A 21,102-nucleotide genomic window follows, 5' to 3' on the forward strand; every position below is an offset into this window, starting at 1 on the left:
AGTTCCCTCCCTGTTGGTTGTTTGGCCTGAGGCGACCCAGCACTGGAGCCTGCAGGCTCTTTGGTGGGGCTAATGGCGGACTCCAGGAGGGCTCACGCCAAGGAGTACTTCCCAGAACTTCTGCTGCCAGTGTCCTTGTCCCCGTGGTGAGCCACAGCCGCCCCCCGCCTCTGCAGGAGACCCTCCAACACTAGCAGGTAGGTCTGGTTCAGTCTCCTATGGGTCACTGCTCCTTCCCCCTGGGTCCTGTTGCGCACACTACTTTGTGTGTGGCCTTCAAGAGTGGAGTCTGTTTCCCCCTGTCCTGTCAAAGCCCTGCAATCAAATCCCAGTCGCCTTCAAAGTCTGATTTTCTGGTAATTCCTCCTCCTGTTGCTGGACCCCCAGTTTGAGAAGCCTGTCGTGGGGCTCAGAACCTTCAATCCAGTTGGTGGACTTCTGTGGTATAAGTGTTCTCCAGTCTGTGAGTCACCCACCCAGCGGTTATGGGATTTGATTTTACTGTGATTGCGCCTCTCCTACTGTCTCACTGCGGCTTCTCCTTTGTCTTTGGATGTGGGGTATCTTTTTTGGTGAGTTCCAGTGTCTTCCTGTCGATGATTGTTCAGCAGTTAGTTGTGATTCTGGTGCTCTTGCAAGAGGGAGTGAGCGCACGTCCTTCTACTCCGCCATCTTGAACCAATCTCCAGTAATGAGAAATTTTTAAAACCATCCGATTTTGTTCAGATTTCTAATGCATTGTGATGATCAACTCTTCCTTATATATGCCTGATGTAATATGAATGATTATATCTTATAATACAGTTTCAAGGTTTTATTTATTTATTTATTTATTTAATGTCTTTATTGGAGTATAATTGCTTTCACTTTGAAGGTTTTAATGAAGAGTATCATTCTCCTTCTCTTAGTGGATAGCTAAGTTCCCCCAAATCAGATCCCATTGATCATGCATTGTTTTGTTAAGATTAATGTTTAAATAATGCTCTTCATTTGCTACGGAATTTACTAAATTTGCTGAGATCAAATTTCCTAACGTAGTTTCCTGTACATTCCTGTGGAGAAGTACAGGACTGACTAAGCCTATTGAAGAAACTATGTTGTTTCTTTAAAAGTGGTTTCTCAAGCTTGAGTTGCAGATATGGGGTGAGAAAACTTAAGGAAACTCCATTTGACAGTCCTTGTTGATCTATCTAGCAGAAGCATTTTGATGTTTGATTCTTTTCTCCTTATTTAGAGACATCTTCTGTTTCTATTGTATATGAGATATAAGGTATTTAATAATATAATTGATCAGCATGGCAGCATTATTTTTGGTCCCCTTAGTAAATTAATAATAAGCTTTAGAGGTCATTTAAGTTGTAGATATAAACCGTTAAATAATTTAATCCTTATTTTTTCAACAGATGTGAACTATTAAAAAGAAAATGGCCCAACGGAGTACTGTATTTCCTTCTCTTGTCACCGAGGAAAGGTATAATATATGGAAAATATGCATCTAAGGTATACTTTTTCTTTCCACCAATTCCATGAGGGCTGTTAGTGGGTGTGATCATTATAAAAGAAGCCTCGTGGCTGTTACATTATCCAACAATGACTTTTTTCGAGGGCAAGAGTAGTACTGTTGTGTCCCGTCTCTGGCTTCTAACTTGTAGGATACTGTGGACTATTCAGTGACCCTGACAGGTGGAGATTTCACAGTAGCCCTTCGGTACAGTTGCACTTCTGGTCAACAGTGAAATGTACCTCTGGAGGTTTGGGGGCTGATACCCCTGCTCACCCTTTTATTTATTTATTAAAAAAATTTTATTTGTTTGGTTGCACTGGGTCTTAGTTGCGGCCGGTGGGCTCGTTAGTTGAGGCACACGAACTTAGTTGCAGCATGCATGTGGGATTGAGTTCCCTGACCAGGGATTGAACTTGGGCCCCCTGCATTGGGAGCGCAGAGTCTTAACCACTGCGCCATTAGGGAAGTCCCCCTGCTAACCCTTTTATTTATTTTTATTTTTTAAAATAAATTTATTTATTTATTTATTTATGGCTGTGTTGGGTCTTTGTTCTGCTCATGGGCTCTCTCTAGTTGCGGCGAGCGGGGGCTACTCTTCGTTGCAGCGCATGGGCTTCTCATTGTGGTGGCTTCTCTTGTTGTGGAGCACAGGCTCTAGGCGCGCGAGCTTCAGTAGCTGTGGCACGCAGGCTCAGTAGTTGTGGCTCGTGGGCTTTAGAGTGCAGACTCAGTAGTTGTGTGACACAGGCTTAGTTGCTCCGTGGCAGGTGAGATCTTCCTGGACCAAGGCTCACACCTGTGTCCCCTGCATTGGCAGGTGGAATCTTAACCACTGTGCCACCAGGGAAGTCCCTGCTAACCCTTTTAAATCAGAAGTGGCGTGTCCATAGGCCAGAATTGGCTCATAGAAGTACATTGTTTGGCCTGGATCATCTTAAATACTTTTTTAATGAATTGTTAACATTTTAAGAAATCAGGTGACTTCACATACAAGCCTACATTTCCTGCCTCTTGTTGAAATATCACATGACCTGGAAAAATGGATCTGCATTCCCAGATGGTCACTCATGGGTGGAGCAGAATCATGGCTCCCTTTAGTTGAGGAATGCCCTGTCAGTTCTCCAAAGTCCCCACCACTCCCTAGTGTACTCTCTGTGGTATGCTTCACTCATTTATGTCCCCTGCCTGACCTTTGTAAGCATTTGAGTTTGTAGCCACTGCTTTAGCGGGAGGGAGGAGAAGGGCAGGTCCAGCAATTTTGTTAATAAGCTTTGATCTTTCAGCCTCTTGCTTTGGGAGGTCATGGAGCCCGCTACCAGCGCACTTAACTCTCTGGGGACCATTGTTTAAAGTTGCTGCCTGGCTCACCAAGAAAACTCTTTGCGAGTAGAAACCCTGCCTCAAATCCCCTTTAGCTTGTAGGGATAGATAATTTGCCTCTCCTTTTCTGGGAAGTCTTGAATCTGGCTTGAAAAATGACTGTTTCCCAATTGACAACCCTAATAATGTGGGGCTCCCTTCCGTAGGCGAGTTAGAACGATGCCCCGACACAGCCAGTCCCTGACCATGGCACCCTACTCATCCGTAAGCCTAGTGGAGCAACTGGAAGACAGGATCCTCTGCCACGAGAAAACCACGGCCGCCCTCGTGGAGCATGCCTTCCGGATCAAAGACGACATCGTCAACAGCTTGCAGAAAATGCAAAACAAAGGGGGAGGCGACCGCTTGGCCAGGCTTTTCTTGGAGGAACACATCAGAAACATAACTGCCATAGTGAAGCAACTGAATCGGGATATCGAGGTAAGGCGTGTGGAAGTCAGGTGGGCTGCGTTCCTTTCCACAGACCTGTTCCATGTCTGATGCCTCCCTCCCAAGCAGTAATGTGTTCAGACCAAAGCTGTCTGTCTTGTCTAGTCTTAAGGATTGCCAAGGAAACAGCTTGAACAAATATATTAAATGTATTCCAGTATTTGATAGCAGTTACTGTCAGTGTGATTTGTATTTAATCTCAAGGTACCTTGCTGATTACTAAATCACTTTTTTGTTCGGCTCTCAAGGGAAAGAGAGAGAACCAGTCAAATAGTTTCCCTGTAATACCCTTCGTGTAGCTGAAGGCAGCTATTAAATCAATTACTAGGTCAGCCTTTGCTGCTTCAGAGTAAATGTTTCTAGGTCATAATGATTATAAATAATACAGTTTATTACTCAGACAATCTAGGGATGTGAATCGCTTCTCGGACTCCCTTTTATTGCTTTATTTTTCCCTAAAGTGAACCCAATAAAAAGCCAATATTGTCTATTTTTAGAGTTTGTAAATATACTGCTTTTTATTGAGCAGTTGCAGGGACCACAGAATTTAATTCAGAAAACTTAAGATCATTTAGGGCCTGGGCTAACATCACTGAATAATGTCAGTATCCTACATGTGTAGTTTGAAAATGTATGAATAAAAGATATATGACTAGATTAAGGAAAATCTTTATTTCACATCATGGAGATTGTTTTTTTTTTTTTGGCTGTGCCACGCAGCTTGTGGGATGTTAGTTCCCCATCCAGGGATTGAACCCGCTCCCTAAGCAGTGAAAGCGTGGAGTCCTAACCACTGGACCACCAGAGCATTCCCTGGATATTGTATTTTAGTTATGCTTCCTGAAATCAAGACTCATTTTTTTCCAATGTCAGATTTGTATTTATTTATTTTCATAGCTTTATTGAGGTATAACTTAAAAGCCACAAAAATCCACCCATTGTAAGTGTACAATTTGTGCAACCATCAACACAGTTCAGTTGTAAAACCTTTCAATCACTCTGCAAATTTATATAAGCCTGTTTGCCGATAATCCCTCCTTCCACCCCAGACCCAGGCAACCACTAATCTGCCTTCTGTCTCTATAAGTAATTTGTCTTTTCCGAACATTTTGTATAAATGGAATCTTACAATCTGAAGTCCTTTGCATCCGGCTTCTTGCACTTAGCATGATATTTTTGAGGTTCAGCCATGTTCTGGCATGTATCAACATTTCATTTATATTTATGTCCCAGTAGTATCCTGTTGTGTGGATATGCAGCATTCCTTTTGTCCATTTATTAGTTGATGGACATTTGGGTTGTTTCCAGTTTTTAGCTATTGTGAATAAAGCTGCTGTGAACATGTGTACACGTCTTTGTGTGGAGATATATTTTCATTTCTCTTGGGTAAATTGCTAGGCGTGGACTTGCTGAGTCTTGCAGTAAGCTTGTGTTTAACTTTTTAAAACATAGCCAAACAATTTTCCAAAGTGGCTATACCATTTTACCATCTTACCAGCAATGTGTGAGGGTTCCAGTTTCTCCACATCCTCACCAACACTTGCTGTTATCTGTCTTTTTGATTATAGTCATTATAGTGGATGTGTAGTGGTATTTCATTGCACTATTAATTTGCATTTCCTTAATGACTAATGATGTTGAGCACTTTTTCATGTCCTTATCAGTCATTTGTGTGTCTTCTTTGGTGAAGTGTCTACTCGAGTCTTCTGCCCATTTTTAAAAATTATTTTTTTATTGTGTGTGAGATATTTATCACTTTAACCATTTTAAAGTGTGCAGTTCATTGACATTAATTACATTCACAGTGTTGTATGCAACCATCACCACTATCGGTTTTCAAAACTTTTCGATTGTCCCAAACAGAAACTCTGTTCCTACTAAACAATAATTCCCCATTCCACTCACACCTCAAGCCCCAGGTGACCTCTGTTCTACTTTCTGTCTCTATGAATTTCCCTATTCTAGGTTTATCACATAAGTGCAATCACACAATATTTGCCCTTTTGTGTCTGGGTCATTTCACTTAGCATAATGTTTTCAAGATTTATCCATGTTGTAGCATGTGTCAGAATCCATTTTTTTTAATTTAGTAATTTATTTTTTATAAATTTATTTATTTAGTTTTGGCTGCGTTGGGTCTTCATTGCTGCACGCGGGTTTTCTCTAGTTGCGGTGAGCGGGGGCTACTCTTCGTTGCGGTGCGCGGGCTTCTCATTGTAGTGGCTTCTCTTGTTGCGGAGCACGGGCTCTAGGTGCACGGGCTTCAGTAGTTGTGGCACATGGGCTCAGTAGTTGTGGCTCACGGGCTCTAGAGCGCAGGCTCAGTAGTTGTGGCGCACGAGCTTAGTTGCTCCGCGGCATGTGGGATCTTCCCAGACCAGGACTCGAACCCGTGTTCTCTGCATTAGCAGGTGGATTCTTAACCACTGTGCCACCAGGGAAGTCCCAGAATCCATTTTTAAATTAGGTTATTTGTCTTGTTATTGAGTTGTAAATTTTCTTTATATAGTCTAAATACAGGTCCCTTATCAGATATGTGATTTGCAAAATATTTTCTCCCATTCTTTGGCTTGTATTTTCATTCTTCCAATGGTGTCTTTTGAAGCACAAATTTTACAAATTTTAATGAAGTCCAGCTTATCAGGTTCTTTTATGGTTTATATTTTTGGTGTTGTGTCTTAAGAACTGTTTGCTTAACCCAAGGTCACAAGGCTTTTCTGCTCTGTTTACTTCAAAAGTTAATTTTAGTTTTTACCTTTAGGTGTATGATCCATTTTGAGTTAATTTTCATGTATGAAGTGAGATTAAAGATCTAAGTTAGATTTTCCTTGAATATCATATGAAAAAAATTTATCATTTTCCCATTTGTCCCTTTGTTAAAAGAGAATGGATCATAAAATTTAAGGGTTAATTTCTAAATTCCTTTGATCTTTATGGCTTTCCTATGGTAATACCACATTGCCTTAATTTCTAGCTTTAGAGAAATCATGATTTCAAATCATCTTGAAATCATGTAGTGTAAGTCCTCCAACTTTGCTCTTTTTTTCAAAATTGTTTCAGCTATTCTAGGTCCTTTGCATTTTCATATAGATTTTAGGATTAGCTCGTCAGTTTCTATAAAAAGCCTGCTGAGATTTTGACAGAGACTGCTTTGAATGAGATCAATTTGGGGAGAATTTCTATCTTAATTTTGAGTCTTTGATTGTTTCAGAGAATCAATTCTTGGTTTTATTATCTTTTCCTATTTGCTTTTTTGTTTTATATTTCATTGCTTTCAATTCTATATTGTTTCCTTTTTCTCTGCTTGCTTTAGTTTGTTTTTCTTTTTCTAGTTTCTTAACGTGGAAACTTAGGGAATTGGTTTGAGATCTTTCTTCTTTTCTGATAGTGGTGTTTAAAGCCATAATGTGTCCTCTAAGCGCTGCTTTGGCTGCTTCCATGAGTTTTGGTATGTTGTGTTTTTGTTTTCATTCAGTTCAAAATATTAAAGTTTCCCTTGCGGTTTCCTTTTTCGGTGCATGTGTTACTTAGAAGTGTGTTATTTAATTTCCAGATGTTTGGGGTTTCCCCAAACTTATTTCTGTTGTGAATCTCTAATTTAATTTCACGTGGGCAGAGCACATACTTTGTATATTTTTAATCTCTTTAAATTTATTGAGACTCTTTTTCAGTTATTGAAATATCCAGTTTTTATTGTTGAATTGTCTGTTGCTCCTTTCAGTTCTGTCAGTTTCACTTCATGTATTTTGGGGCTTTGTTGTTACGTGTGTATGCATTTATAATGTGTATATTTTCCTGAGGTAGTGATTCTTCTGTCATTATAAGATGTCTCTCTTTATCTCTAGTAATATTTCTTGTCTTAAAGTCTATTTTGTCTGATATTAATGTAGCTATTCTGGCTCTTTTATGGCTGCTGTTTGCATAGTTGATTTCCTTTTTTGATGATTCTCACTCACCTTATACCTAAGTGAGGTCCTAGTGTACCACATGATTAACAGTTTTCACTGTCCTTTCAGATTACCGCATACACTTTACTAAGGACAGAGATTTACTCAGAGTTGTACTCTAATTGAAGTACATTTGTCTTCAGGGTTCTAAAATTTCTGGTCTATCCTTCTTTTGATGTTTAAAGAAAAGGACCATATGTTTGTTATAAGGGGATGTCATGGATCTTTGTTGCTTTGGTGACTGATGGCATCCATTCCAATTTCTTTGGGTCATAGCAATTTTATTTCCCTTTGGAGCTTGAAATCTGTGCAGAGTGTTCCAATGACAGGAGTGCCATCCCTGCAGCTGTACCTGTAGGATGCTGGGCAGTGAATCCTGCTGCCTGGACCCTAGGAAATACCTTTTCTTTTCTCTTTTTTTTTTTTTTTGATGTGGACCAATTTCAAAGTCTTTATTGAATTTGTTACAATATTTTATGTTTTGGTTTTTTTGGCCATGAGGCATGTGGGATCTTAGCTCCCCAACCAGGGATCAAACCCATACCCGCTGCATTGGAAGGCAAAGTCTTAACCACTGGACCGCCAGGGAAGTCCCAGAAATACCTTTCGTGTCCTTTTCTCAGTCTGGATCCCCAGCTACCCTGTTGATTGTGTGCACTTCTCCCCTATATCCTTCCAATAAATTCCAGATTTTCCAACTAAGTTAGCCAGAGTCAGGTTCAATTGCCGGCAGCCAAAGAACTCTAATGGTATCCAGGGGGCATAGAACGCTTAAGAGATTGCTGTAGATAATTTACTTGTTTTTGGAAGGTGGTGTCTATATTTAGAATGATCTTTCCAGTTTTATATTTGAGTGCTAAAGCAATTTTATCCCAGAGGCTGAATAACTTGGCAACCCCAAGTTGACACCTTCACAAAATTAAAAAAACCCAACTTAAACATTTCAGTTTTGAAAAGAGAGATATATTAGGGGGCTGATAGCCCTGCTGCACTCAAATCTAGAGAGGGCGATAGATAAAATCAAAGTGATTGGGGATAAATAATGATTCTCAGATTCCTGTTCCCTCCACCAGTGGCAAGAAATGGGTCACAAAAAAATGCAAACACCCCTATGTTCCATGTTAGAAGGTAGTGTGACCTCCCCATTTCTCTATGGGTACTCTGCTGGGTTCTCTTTGTTTATGTGGGTGGTGGACAGACCAGAGACTGGAGACAGTCTATTCCACATTACTGTCCTCAGGTCAAAGCAGAGAGTGTAACTCTACCCTTAGAAAGCTCTGGACTGAATTTTTTCTGTCCCCGTAAGAGGGGATAGTGCTTTAGCTGCAGCTGTGGGATCTGGGGAATAACTTTCCCTTTGTACTAATCCAACCATCAGAACCATTTAAAATATATAATTTACAAGCTCAGCTGAGCCCTCAGAGCTGTTGAAAAGTTCCTTCATTCTAGGAAGCCCTCACTACCAGTTCCCTCCCTGGCCCCAGTTCTTTTTCCCTTAATGTATCCTGGGCACCCAGCACTTGATGCTGTTACCGTAGTATTTACTGAATAGGACTGACATTGTTTCTTTGCAAGTCTGTATCCCCTGATAGAATGGGAGCCCTTCAAAAAAGAAAAGGGTGGGATAGGGAGGGTGGGAGGGAGACGCAAGAGGGAGGGGATATGGGGATATAGGTATACGTATAAGCTGATACACTTTGTTATACAGCAGAAACTAACACACCATTGTAAAGCAATTATACTCTAATAAAGATGTTTAAAAAAAAAAGAAAGGAGCTTTGTCTTACTCATCTTCACATTGTCCAGCACAATGTTTAGAGCAAAATGCCATGAATGCTTGTTAAGTGAATAAATGCCTATTTCAGACTGAAGCCCATTGCAGATCTTACGGTAGCAAAAAGAACTAGAAGAGACTCTGAGGTCATTTGTGCAAACTGCATCCTTTTCAGATGAGGCATCCTAGGCCCAGGGAAGTGAAGAGACTTCTCTGAGATCTCAAGGCCAGTAAGTGGCAGTGCTGAGACGAAACCCAGACTGTTAAACTCCAAAGATAAGCTCCTTTCACTTTTCTGCTTTGCCTCTTGGAAGCTCCTCTAGAACCCCGATCTTAGGTAACCAACTCTCAAATGTGACAGGCAGTGCTTTTCAGTCATTCTTTGCTTTCTGAGTATTTCTACTCCCTCAGGAAGAATTTCTTCATGAAACTAGGTAATTAAAGCTTTAGTTCTCACTGAGTTCTCCCCTGCCCCCTCATTCCTTTGGTGTGAGTTCATTGAACTGCTTAGATAATTACAGTTAATAGCAAACATACCTAGGAATCCAAAGTCATTAGTCATTGAGGCTTTTGCTAATTATTTTTCTTTAAGATGTGTTTTTAACACGATTTTTCAGTAATGTGTATTTAAGACGATTTTTAAATAATTTAAAATGCAGTGAGTTTTTCCATCTGAAACACATTTTATGTAATGATTATTCTTCCCTTAACCAGACAGCACTCTTCCATTTACATGTATTTTTGGAGTGTGCAGTTTGCAAATGAATAGATGATTTCCGTTGTAGAGAGGGAAGTCTGAGTAAAATCTAATTCTGGAAAAAAATTTACTTTGCATATATGAGCATTTACTTTTTTGTAGCTGGTAATAATTATATATCATTATAAAGTAACAGAAGAAAGTTTGGAAATTTAATAGACTTTTTTATGAAACACTAATTACATAGTTTTATACGTATTGTGAGCCTAAGCATGTTTACCCAAACATAACCAAAATTAGGATGCTTAATGAGACATCAGAATTGTCACATTGTAGCCAAACTGTTAAAATGAAATCATGGTGTAGATTAAAAGTACTAAACGGAAGTCTTTATATATAAGCAATATAAAATTAGGAGGGTGGATGTTACGCAAAGGCAATATGCATATTTAAAGCAAAGAGATGTGAAGATACTCAAATTGTATTTAAATGATATGAAAGGTGTATTTTTTGTCTATAGATTCTTAATGAATTTCTTCTGTAAATTGCCTGGTTTTTAGGTTATTTTCATGACTGGTTTACACTGGTTTTTCAGTTCACTCAGTAAAATTTTACTGGGTATTTGTTTTGTAAAAATCTGTCCCTGCAGGTGATTCTGTATTATAAAACTAAAGCTGAAACCATTCTTGACATGTACAGCTCAGTCGAGGCTCCTGATAGAGCTAGTCGAATTGAGATACGTTAATACTATATCTTGGTAAATTTGCCTCAATAAGTCTTTATGGTTATCACGTGGCTCTGTACACGGTTATATACAGGAAGAAAAGTAAAATACATTGTCAAACCACTAGCCTATGTGATCCTCAAGAACTAGAGCTGAGTCTTAATTTTTCCATTTCTAGCACCTACACAGTACAGTGTCCAGCACATTGTAGGAGCTCAAGAAGTCTTTCATAATCAAAGGCTCTGGGATCCTTGGTTCTTCGAGAATCCTGTAGTTATTGCCCATATTCTGTCAGCAGATTCCAGTGTCAAAACAGATGACTCTGTGGGCTAGTGTCTAGTAGGTGCTTGATAAATGTTGAATGAAAGAATCTATTGTTTTAATACATCCCGACTCATTGTCTCTATTGGCAGTTTGCCTTGCTATGTGGAGTATGTTATCAATTATTTATTCCTCAGAAACTTTCCACAAATTATCATCATCATTATAAATTCAAAAGAGGTAATGTAGTCAACTATGAATTATACACGCCTGGATTATCCATACTGCATTTGATTTAAGTTCATATCAGCCCCTGGGGGCCGAATCCTGGTAAGCAGTCCATGGCTCTTTTGTGGGGTAAGCTTTCCCTTTCATGCCAGTTTGATGGCTTAGGGAAGTGGTGGGGACCCCCATGTCCCCTTGGGGCTTTCAGCATGTCTTTGGCCAGGGTCTGCTACCCAGCTGATTAGAATCTGCAGACCTACTCTTGGTTTCCATGTGCTCAGGCTTCATGATGTCTGGCTGGCTTGGGGTGTTGGCTTTGACTTAGGTGGGAAGTGGGAAAAATGTGTCAAACCCTCATCTAATTGACTAGATTACACATAATTTTCTAGCTTAATAATTTGCAGATGGGCTACTGAAGAGTTTGCTGAACTCAAGTGATATGTGCAGAGTTGGGCCTTATTGGCAAGTCACAGCAGAGGTGTGGACCATAATGTTAACGTATAGTTGGACGGACAGACGGGACCTTGGTTCAGTGTGAATCTAGCCCTGTCAGCGAGGAGAGAATCTTAGCTATTGGACCTCATATAGTTACCTGAAAAGGGAATTTCAGCCTGCAGCTGCATGATCTTGTCCCATTGGAACAGGTATATTAGCAGAGGGACTTCGATGATTATCGTGTGTATTAGTCCGAGACCGCCAAAGAAATAGAACCAATAAATAGGATATATTTACTATAAGGTATTGGCTCACATGATTATGGAGACTGAGGAGTTCCACCATCCGCCATCTGCCATCTGGAGAACAGGAAAGCCGGTGGTGTAATTCCAAGGCCTGAGAGCCAGAGAACCAATAGTGTAGATTCCACTCCAGGTCTGAAGACCCGAGACCCAGGAGCGCTGAGGGCTGGAGAAGATCAGTGTCCCAGCTTAGTCAGGCAGAAAGCGAATTCCACCTTGCTTCCCCTTTTATTTTTTTTCTATTATGACACTCAGTGTATTGGATGATGCCTCCCCACATTGGGGAGGGCCTTCTGCTTTTACTAAGTTCACCGATTCAAATGCTAATCTCTTCTGGAAACACCCTCACAGACACACCCAGGAATAATGTTTATCCAGCTGTCTGGGGATCCCCTGGCCCGGTTAAGCTGACATATCATTAACTACGATTAATGATCCAATTTTTTTTTTTTTCTTTTAACTCTACCTGCTAGACTTGGCTTGTCATGTGGCTTGACTCTAGGGGGAGAAGGTAGTGAATGGAGTTTGAATATTTGTTTAGTTCTGAATATTTGATAGAAGTTTTTCCAAAGTAAATTAACAAGTTGGTGTTTAGGTGTCTGCCCTGTCTCTAATACATTTTAGCTTGTCTGACTCCATCTTTGAGGGCCTGAGCAGCTCCAGCCACCAGCTAGATAAGAGTCTCTGAGCCTTCAGTGTAGGTGATCAAATCCTGGAACATGGAGCTAAAATAATTGACAAATTACTCAGCTACCTGCTGGGAGCCAGGCCTTACTTAGAGGCACTGGGACGAAAGTAGCGACCCAGGCATGCAAGGCCCCTGCTCTCAGGCCTGCTGTACATTCTGGTGGGGCTCATAGGAGTAAACCCTAAGTAGCCGAGGTAATTTCAGCCTAAGTCCAGGGCTCTGATGAGATAATATGATGGAGAGTGATCGTGGGGCTCTTTTAGGAAGGGTGATGGGGGTCTAAGGTGACATGTGAACTGAGACTGGGGTGACAGAAGGACCAGCGAAGCTGAGGTGGTGGTGTCGGGGCAGGAGACACACAGAGAAGAGAACATACCCGAGAAAAGGCTCGGCAGCCTCCAAGGCCGTAAGACGGAAGAAGCTCGGCCTGTTGGAGGAGCAGAAAGAGGACCAATGGAACTGTAGTGTCATTGGTGGTGGTGGTGGGGTGATGGGAAGCCATTATTGAATTTTAAGCAAAAGAATTTAGAGAATTCATTCATATGCTTGGTGCTGAGGATACACTAGCGAATAAAACAGATTAAAAACCCTTGCCCTCGGGTTGCTTATGGACTGATTTGTGTGTCAGAAAGATCACTCTGGCTGCTGCCTGGAGAAGGGAATGTAGGGAAGCAAGAACAGAGGCAGGGAGACAGGCTGGGGGTGTCCAGAGCGGCTTGGATTAGGGCGTCAGGGTGGAGATGGGGAGAGGTGGATGGATTCAGGATCTGTCTTGGAGGTCAAGCTGATAGGACTTCCTGCATGTTGGCGTTAGAGAGACTTCTGTTTAGGACTTGGCAAGTGTTAGGGACCCATTGCATATCCAGGTGGAAATGCCAAGAAGGCAGTTGATATATGAGGCTGGAACTCTGGGGCGTTTGAAGTGCTAGTGTGAAGATTAAAAATCTATGTAAGAAGATGCTGTCTTATAAGGCCCCCTGTCCTACTGTAATTGGGCCCTTCTCCATGTGATATTGGAGTCGCACTTTCATTTTCAAATCCTCACAAATCCAGGAAGAGTTGAAGAAGGAGAAGCATGGAGGGCTGTTTCTTCTTGGTCATCCCTAGGCACCCCTAGCCTGTCTGGATGGTGAGGTCCCCGGGTATGGGTCCTCATCACCTTTGCATAAACGGCATGATAGAATGCTATGAGGCTCACACAATGGTGCCATTTCCTACTGCCTCTGGGAAGGAATCTTCCTTAAAGATAGGCCCTATATTAGAAAAAATAAATGAAGACCCGGGACATCACTTTTTCAAGGGGGCCGGCCTCTTCTCTCTGCTCATGTGGGTTTAGGCCACGCACTTTCCACCCTGTAGTCTCAACTGCTGCAGCTGAGCTTCCTGAAGCAGGCCTGGTGCACAGCACATAGTAGGCCTACAGAAAAGAGTTTCTTGAATTGAATTGGCAGTAATGGAGAGTTGATGATATACTTTGGGTTGTAACCTTTTTAAAGTAAACATATCATGATGATATATCGTCCCAAAATGACAAATTAGGAAATGTTTCTGGCTTTACAGAGGGATTGTTTTTCTAAGGCTTCATCATAGAATTCCTTTAATAGTAACCTCTCTGATCTCTCTGTGCTATATGTATATGTATAGCTGATTCACTTTGTTATAAAGCAGAAGTTAACACACCATTGTAAAGCAATTGTACTCCAATAAAGATGTTAAAAAATAAGTAAATAAAATAAAGTGACATCCTTCAGATTAAAAAAAAAAAAAGTAACCTCTCTAATGCCTTCTCTTTTCACATAACTTTTCAGTAATGTGAATATTGTGTTAAGTTCAGACACAATTCTTTTCTGTATTACTCAAAGAAAGCACTTCTAATTTTATATCTTATTCATCTCCATAAGAATTCTGAAAGATAAATGGGCTTTTCTTGTTTCTAAGCAGTAAAACACACATACATATGCATACTTTTTTTTCTGGCTTTAAAAATAGTGTAAGCCCATTGTGGAAAATACAAAAAAGAGGAATCAACCATAATCTAACCCTAGAGATAAGCAAGTCATTAATATTCTAGTATTATTTTTTATGTACCTTATACAGAGCTGGGATCACGCTGTGTATTTATTTTGTACCCTTTCTTTTTGCTTACTATTAAATTGTACATATTTTCTCTTGTTTTTAAAAGCTCGCCATGAACCTCTTACTGGTGCATAATAATGTACCATGCAGATACCTTGTAAACTACTTGGTATGTGCATCACACTATGAAGGCATCTTTGTGCATTCATTTTTGTCATTCGTCTTATTATTTGCTTTATGATTAATTTCAAGAACTAGCGTTACAGGGTCAAAGGTTATAAACATTATGAATATATTTTGAAGGATCATACTCTGGAAAAGCTGTATTGTGAAGGGCCAACTGTGCATTTTCAATTTTTGATATGCATTTTAATATTATAAATTTAAAGTATTTCCTTCTTTAATACATGGAAATGGTGTGATTTTAAAAGTTTTTTTGTCTAAATTTTTAAAAAATTAATTTATTTTATTTATTTATTTTTGGCTGTGTTGGGTCTTCATTACTGCGTGCAGGCTTTCTCTAGTTGCGGCGAGCGGGGGCTACTCTTCATTGTGATGCGCAGGCTTCTCATTGCGGTGGCTTCTCGTTGCGGAGCACAGGCTCTAGGCGTGTGGGCTTCAGTAGTTGTGGCACACGGGCTCAGTAGTTGTGGCTTGTGGGCTCTAGAGTGCAGGCTCATTAGTTGTGGCGCACGGGCTTAGTTGCTCTGCGGCATGTGGGATCTTCCCGGACCAGGGCTCGAACCCGTGTCTCCTGCGTTGGCAGGTGGATTCTTAACCACTGCGCCGCCAGCAAGGACTAAAAGTTTTAATAATAGACTTTATTTGTTTAGAGCCTCTTTAGGTTCACAGCAAAACTGAGCAGAAAGAGCAGGGTTCCCATATACATACTCGCAGTCCCCACAAAGGTACAGCCTTCCCCACTATCCTTATCTGCAGCACAGTGGTGCATTATAATGTTATGGTTTTTATTTCCTGTTTCTTTGCTTGTAGAAAGGTTGAACTTTTTTTTTAATTTTATCTTTTTTCAATGGTTATTTTCCACTTATCGTTTTTTTTTTTTAATTTATGTATTTTTTGATGTGGACCATTTTTTTTTTTTTTGCGGTACGCGGGCCTCTCACTGTTGTGGCCTTTCCCATTGCGGAGCACAGGCTCCGGACGCACAGGCTCAGCGGCCATGGCTCACGGGCCCAGCCACTCCGCGGCATGTGGGATCTTCCCGGACCGGGGCACGAACCCGTGTCCCCTGCATCGGCAGGCGGACTCTCAACCACTGCGCCACCAGGGAAGCCCCTGATGTGGACCATTTTTAAAGTCTTTATTGAATTTGTTACAATATTGCTTCTGTTTTTAATGTCTTTTTTTTTTTTTTTTTGGCTGCACTGGGTCTTTGTTGCTGCGTGCAGGCTTTCTCTAGTTGCGGTGAGCGGGGCTACTCTTTGTTGCAGTACACAGGCTTCTCATTGTGGTGGCTTCTTTTGTTGCGGAGCACAGGCTCTAGGCACACGGGCTTCAATAGTTGTGGCTCGAGGGTTCTAGAGCGCAGGCTCAGTAGTTGTGGCGCACGGGCTTAGTTGCTCCGTGGCATGTGGGATCTTCCCGGGCCAGGGCTCGAACCTTTGTCCCCTGCACTGGCAGGCGGGTTCTTAACCACTGCGCCACCAGGGAAGTCCTATTGCTTCTGTTTTATGTTTTGGTTTTTTGATTCCCTGGGAGTAGGGCCCAGGAACCTGTGTGTTTAACAAGCCACTTGGGGATCCTTACACACCCCAAAGGTGGTTGAGAACCCATGGTCTTAAGCCTTATTATAAACAAAGATTTGAAGCGTTATGTACAAAAAAATAAATATTACTTTCTATTAACTGTGACAAATAAGCGTTATTTCCTATTAAAAGAGAAAGAGCTCCCCTTTGCCTTCTCATCAGTGGGAGTGTCAGAACCAGATTAGTCAGATCTCAAGTTTTCTTGCAAGAGTGTGTTCCAATGACTAACGTTTTATCATTCACAGGTGATTGTAACTGGTTTGCATTCTTCTATTCTGTTGAGCAGGTTCATTCAGAAAAAGCTGGAGACTACAGCAAATAACAGATAGGTCTAGCAGTTCCAAGTTCCTTCCAGTGAAATTTTTTTACTGTCACTGTCAGTATCACTCCGTCAATGGTGACTCCAGCCAGGTTTCCAATAAGGAAAACACAGAATCCTCACATTCCTCATTTCTGCTTTTTACAAGGAAGTTTGAAAATCCTAAAAAACTGTATATAAGTGTACTATTCTGCATATATGTTATACTTAAAAAAAATAGTTAATAGTGGAACTTCCCTGGCCATCCAGTGGTTAAGACTCCACGCTTCCACTGCAGGGGGCACGGGTTCGATCCCTGGTTGGGGAACTAAGGTCCTGCATGCTGCACAGCGTGGCCGATAAATAAATAAATAAAATTTAAAAATATAGTTGATAGAAGGGAGCACAAAAACGATTTATGCAAGCATAAATCTATCGTCTAATAGGGCTTCCCCCATTCAATTGCAAATTGGACTGCAAATTGACAGTATACCAGAAATCATCAAACTTCTAGAAACGGTAACAAGTAGCTACACGTGAATGTATCTTTAAACTTCTAGATTGGTGCCGGAGGTGATAGGACGGTAGTGGCTTAGTGTGCCTTCATCCCTATTCCCAGTTCCAGTGCCAGCTTCCTGAACAGCTGGGATGGGCAGGCAGGAAGGCCTGGAGGAGCCAGCAGAGACCTGGCTGGGGAGAGCCTGGGAGACAGGTCCTTGACGCCATGGTTTAGGAGTAAGAGAGAGAAGGCCGGTCTCACTGGCCTTGTGCACCATGTGTCTGAGCTGGTCTCCTGTCCTTAACGAGGTGGAGGCAGGCGAGGAGGGGCTGTAGAGATGGGCTGTGTCCCCGCTGGCTCCAGGCTGGGAGGGCTGCAGAGAGAAGGACACAGAGATGCTTCCTTCCGGCACCTCACCTGGACCCTGGCTCTGTGCTCTCATCGGCTGCACCTCCAGCTCATAAGCTCCTTCCATTACACCTAGGACTACCTACTTAATCTCACTCCAATGAGCGGAGAACAAAAACAAACATCACACTTAAGTGGGCCCAGCAGCCAGAGGGAGGAAGAATAAGCACAGCCCTAGAACAGACCCAAATGAAATAGGAAACAGGTGGCCCTTGCATGAAAAATAATTAGGGTATGTTATGGCCTGAATGTTTGTGTCCCCTCCCCCAAATTCATGTTTGAAGCTCTAACCCACAATGTGATGGTATTTAGAGGTGGGGCCTTTGGATGGTGACTAGGTTTAGGATGAGGTCATGGGGGTGGGCCCTTATGATGGGATTAGTGCTCTTATAAGAAGAGAAAGAGAGACCAGAACTTCCTCATTCTGGCACGTGAGGACATGGTGAGAAGGCAACAGTCTACAAGCTAGGAAGAGGGCCCTCATAGGACACGACCATGCTGGCACCTGGATCTTAGAGTTCCTAGCCTTCAGAACTGCAAGAAAGAAACGTTTTTTGTTTATGAGTCACTCAGTCTGTGGTGTTTTGTTACAATAGCTCCAACTGAGTAATAAGACAGAGTGCTTAAGGAGATCCAGGTACAACGTAAAATTTCTTCCTTGAACTTAAATTTTTAAAAGTCAGTGGATGATCTAGAGGCAAGGATGGTTACTTTTATGAATTGAATTAGTTACCCACAAGACAAAGTAGAAGAAGTGCTGAAACATCAGTGCCAGATACAAAGAGAGGGAAACCATGGGGGAAAAGATACAAGACTTAGAGGACAGATCCAGGACACCCAGCGTGTGAATAATAGGAATTCCAGAAGGAGACAAAGAAACAGAGGGAAAAGAAAAACCAATAATTACATAGAAGAAGAAAATTTACCCAAGTTGAAAATAAATCTGAGACTACAGTTTGAAGTGTTCAATGAGTTCTAGGTAGAATCGCATTTTTAAAATAAAAATCCACAATTAGGTACATTCTGATAAAAATCCTGAACTCTAAAGGTGGAAAACAAGCATCTAGGCATAAGGAGCCAAGGTGCTTTCAGAGGAAAAAGCATCAGACTTCCTGTCAGCTTCAAAGTTCACTGGGAGAGAAGGCCTTTAGGTCAAGAATTTCATACCCTTTCAGTTTATCACCCACCCTTCAGAGCGAGGGAGGACGATATTAGACACGGCAGGGATCCGGAGAGTCTTTCATCCAAGTGCCTAGTCTGAGGAAAATGCTAGAGGAAGGCCTCTAACCAACACACAGAGACTATGCACAGAGACCCTAAGATAGGGGAAAATGAAAAGGAGAAGCACAAAGGTAATTGGGGATCCTTAGAAAAAGACCTGTCATTTCATGTAAATAGATATCGATAAATGCCTGGGACTGGGTAACAGAGTGCTAAAAAAAGAAGAAGAAGAAAAAGATAATTGAAAAAGAAGGGCCCTTCTACAAGCAAAATTCTAATTGTATCCCAACTACAAGTATTAAGTTATTTTAGCAACGCCTAGTTGGTGTGGGGAAAAGCAAGACGGGGAGAAAAGTAAAAATCCTTCCACATAAATCATCTGGGGTTGAAGGATGAAGGAGGGTGGGTGTGCACGTGCTAAGTAAGTGTCTCTTGTGGAGGAGAGGGGTGCTGTGCAGGGATAGAGCCTGGAGTAGGTGCGTACATGGTTATAAATGTTGGGAAAGGGGAGGTAGCCATTCATGGACTAGCAATGGCCAGAACATTCCCCAGTTAACAAGGGGAGAGAAGGCAATGAACGGTAACCTGATTAAACCAGTCAAAATAGGGAAAAGGAGAAGGGAAACAACAACAAAAAGCACCGTAAATTGTAACTCTAAAGTGAGATGTAACAACAGCGTCCTACTGTGTAGCACAGGGAACTATATTCAATATTCTGTGACAAACCATAATGGGAAAGAATATGAAAAAGAATATATATTTCTATATATAAAGAATATATATATATCTATAGATACATATATAGATATATATAATGTATAGCTGAGTCACTTTGCTGCACAGAAGAAATTAACACAACATTGTGAATCAACAATACTTCAATAAAATTTAAAAAAAAGAAAGTGAGATGGAAGGACGAATGAAAATATAAGGCAGCATAATGTCATGATTGAGAGCACAGTCTGTGGAGCCAAGCTCCTGGTGCAAATCCCAGCTCCCTCAGGCATTGCCTGTGGCTTTGGGCAAGTTACTTGATCACGTAGAGATTTCACCACCTGTGAAATGGGGATAATAATAGTCCCTCCTTCATAGCGTTTTGTGAGAATTAAACCAGTTATCATACCTATAGCACTTAGAACAGTGTCTGGTGTATAGTTAGACCAAGCAGATATTTGCTTTATTATTTATAAAGTATAGTAGCAATGTTAATAGTAGGTAAGATGAAACTTAATATTACAAGCACTAAATCAGATTAAAAAGTTATTATATAATGGCTATGGCCACTTTGATCGTAAATCTGTATGTCCAAATAAAATGGCAGGTAAATATGTAAAGTAAACAGCATTAAAAATGTAAGCAGACCTTGATGAAAGTATCTTACAGTGTAAGAATTCATAACGCCTCTTCATCGTTGGAGTGATCTAGTAGACAAAAATAAATAAATAAGTCAGCAAACTCAATCTAATATGCAATATTGAACCTTTTGTTCCTTGAATAGTTTTTTGCATGAAACTTTTGAAAAATCAGTCATGTGCCACAAAGCAAACCACAATACATTCAAAAAATTAAATATATTACAGATCATATTTTTGATCATAAGCCAGTACAGTTAGAAATAAATAGTAAAAATGATAGAAAAAAATCTCCTTGAAAATGAAGAAATACAATTCTAAGTAATCTTTAGATACCTAGATATCCTTAGACCAAAGAGGAACTCAAAACTGAAATTAAAACAATAAAAAAGAAAACACTTCACACACAACCCGTGGACACAGAAAATACTGTACTAAAATGAAAATGTCGGGGCTTCCCTGGGGGCGCAGTGGTTGAGAGTCCGCCTGCCAATGCAGGGGACGGGGGTTTGTGCCCCGGTCTGGGAAGATCCCACATGCCGCGGAGCGGCTGGGCCCGTGAGCCATGGCCGCTGAGCCTGCGCGTCCAGAGCCTGTGCTCCGCAACAGGAGAGGCCGCAACAGTGAGAGGCCCGCGTACCGCAAAAAAAAAAAAAAAAAAAAAAGAGAGAAAATGTCTTCATTATTAAGGAAGAAATAGTTAAAGTAAAGGAACTTGGTACGCATCTTTTAAAATAACAAAAAACAAAACAAAGAGAGCAAAAGAGAATAGATACTCAAGTTGACATCAGGCAAATCGGAAATTTTTTAAAAAATGGCTGAAAGGGAAACCATGTGAGAAATCAAAAGCTTTCTCTTTGAAAAGAAGGAGGAACTTCCCTGGTGGCGCAGTGGTTAAGAACCCACCTGCCAGTGCAGGGGACATGGGTTCAAGCCCTGGTATGGGAAGATCCCACATGCCGTGGAGCAACTAAGCCTGTGCACCACAACTACTGAGCCTGTGTGCCACAACTACTGAAGCCCGCACACCTAGAGCCCGTGCTCCACAACAAGAGAAGCCACCACACTGTTGGTGAGAAGCAACCACACGGTGGCCTGCGTACTACAACGAAGAGT

General features: G+C 41.2%; 1 protein-coding gene across 1 annotated transcript in view; it reads left to right on the plus strand.

The window, feature by feature from the left end:
• Nucleotides 1-1,466: 1,466 nt before the first annotated feature.
• FAM81A (family with sequence similarity 81 member A) overlaps nt 1,467-21,102 on the plus strand; it is a gene marked incomplete at its 3' end in the record, with an annotated part of 50,869 nt that continues 31,233 nt past the window's right edge. The window contains exons 1-2 of the mRNA XM_082847724.1: nt 1,467-1,500; nt 3,031-3,304. Of these exons, the coding sequence (XP_082703850.1) occupies nt 1,481-1,500; nt 3,031-3,304 (294 nt within the window). The 5' untranslated portion in view covers nt 1,467-1,480. The remainder of the gene's footprint in view (nt 1,501-3,030; nt 3,305-21,102) is intronic.

This window comes from Leucopleurus acutus, assembly GCF_964270905.1.
Source record: "Leucopleurus acutus genome assembly, chromosome: 1".
NCBI lineage: Eukaryota > Metazoa > Chordata > Mammalia > Artiodactyla > Delphinidae > Leucopleurus > Leucopleurus acutus.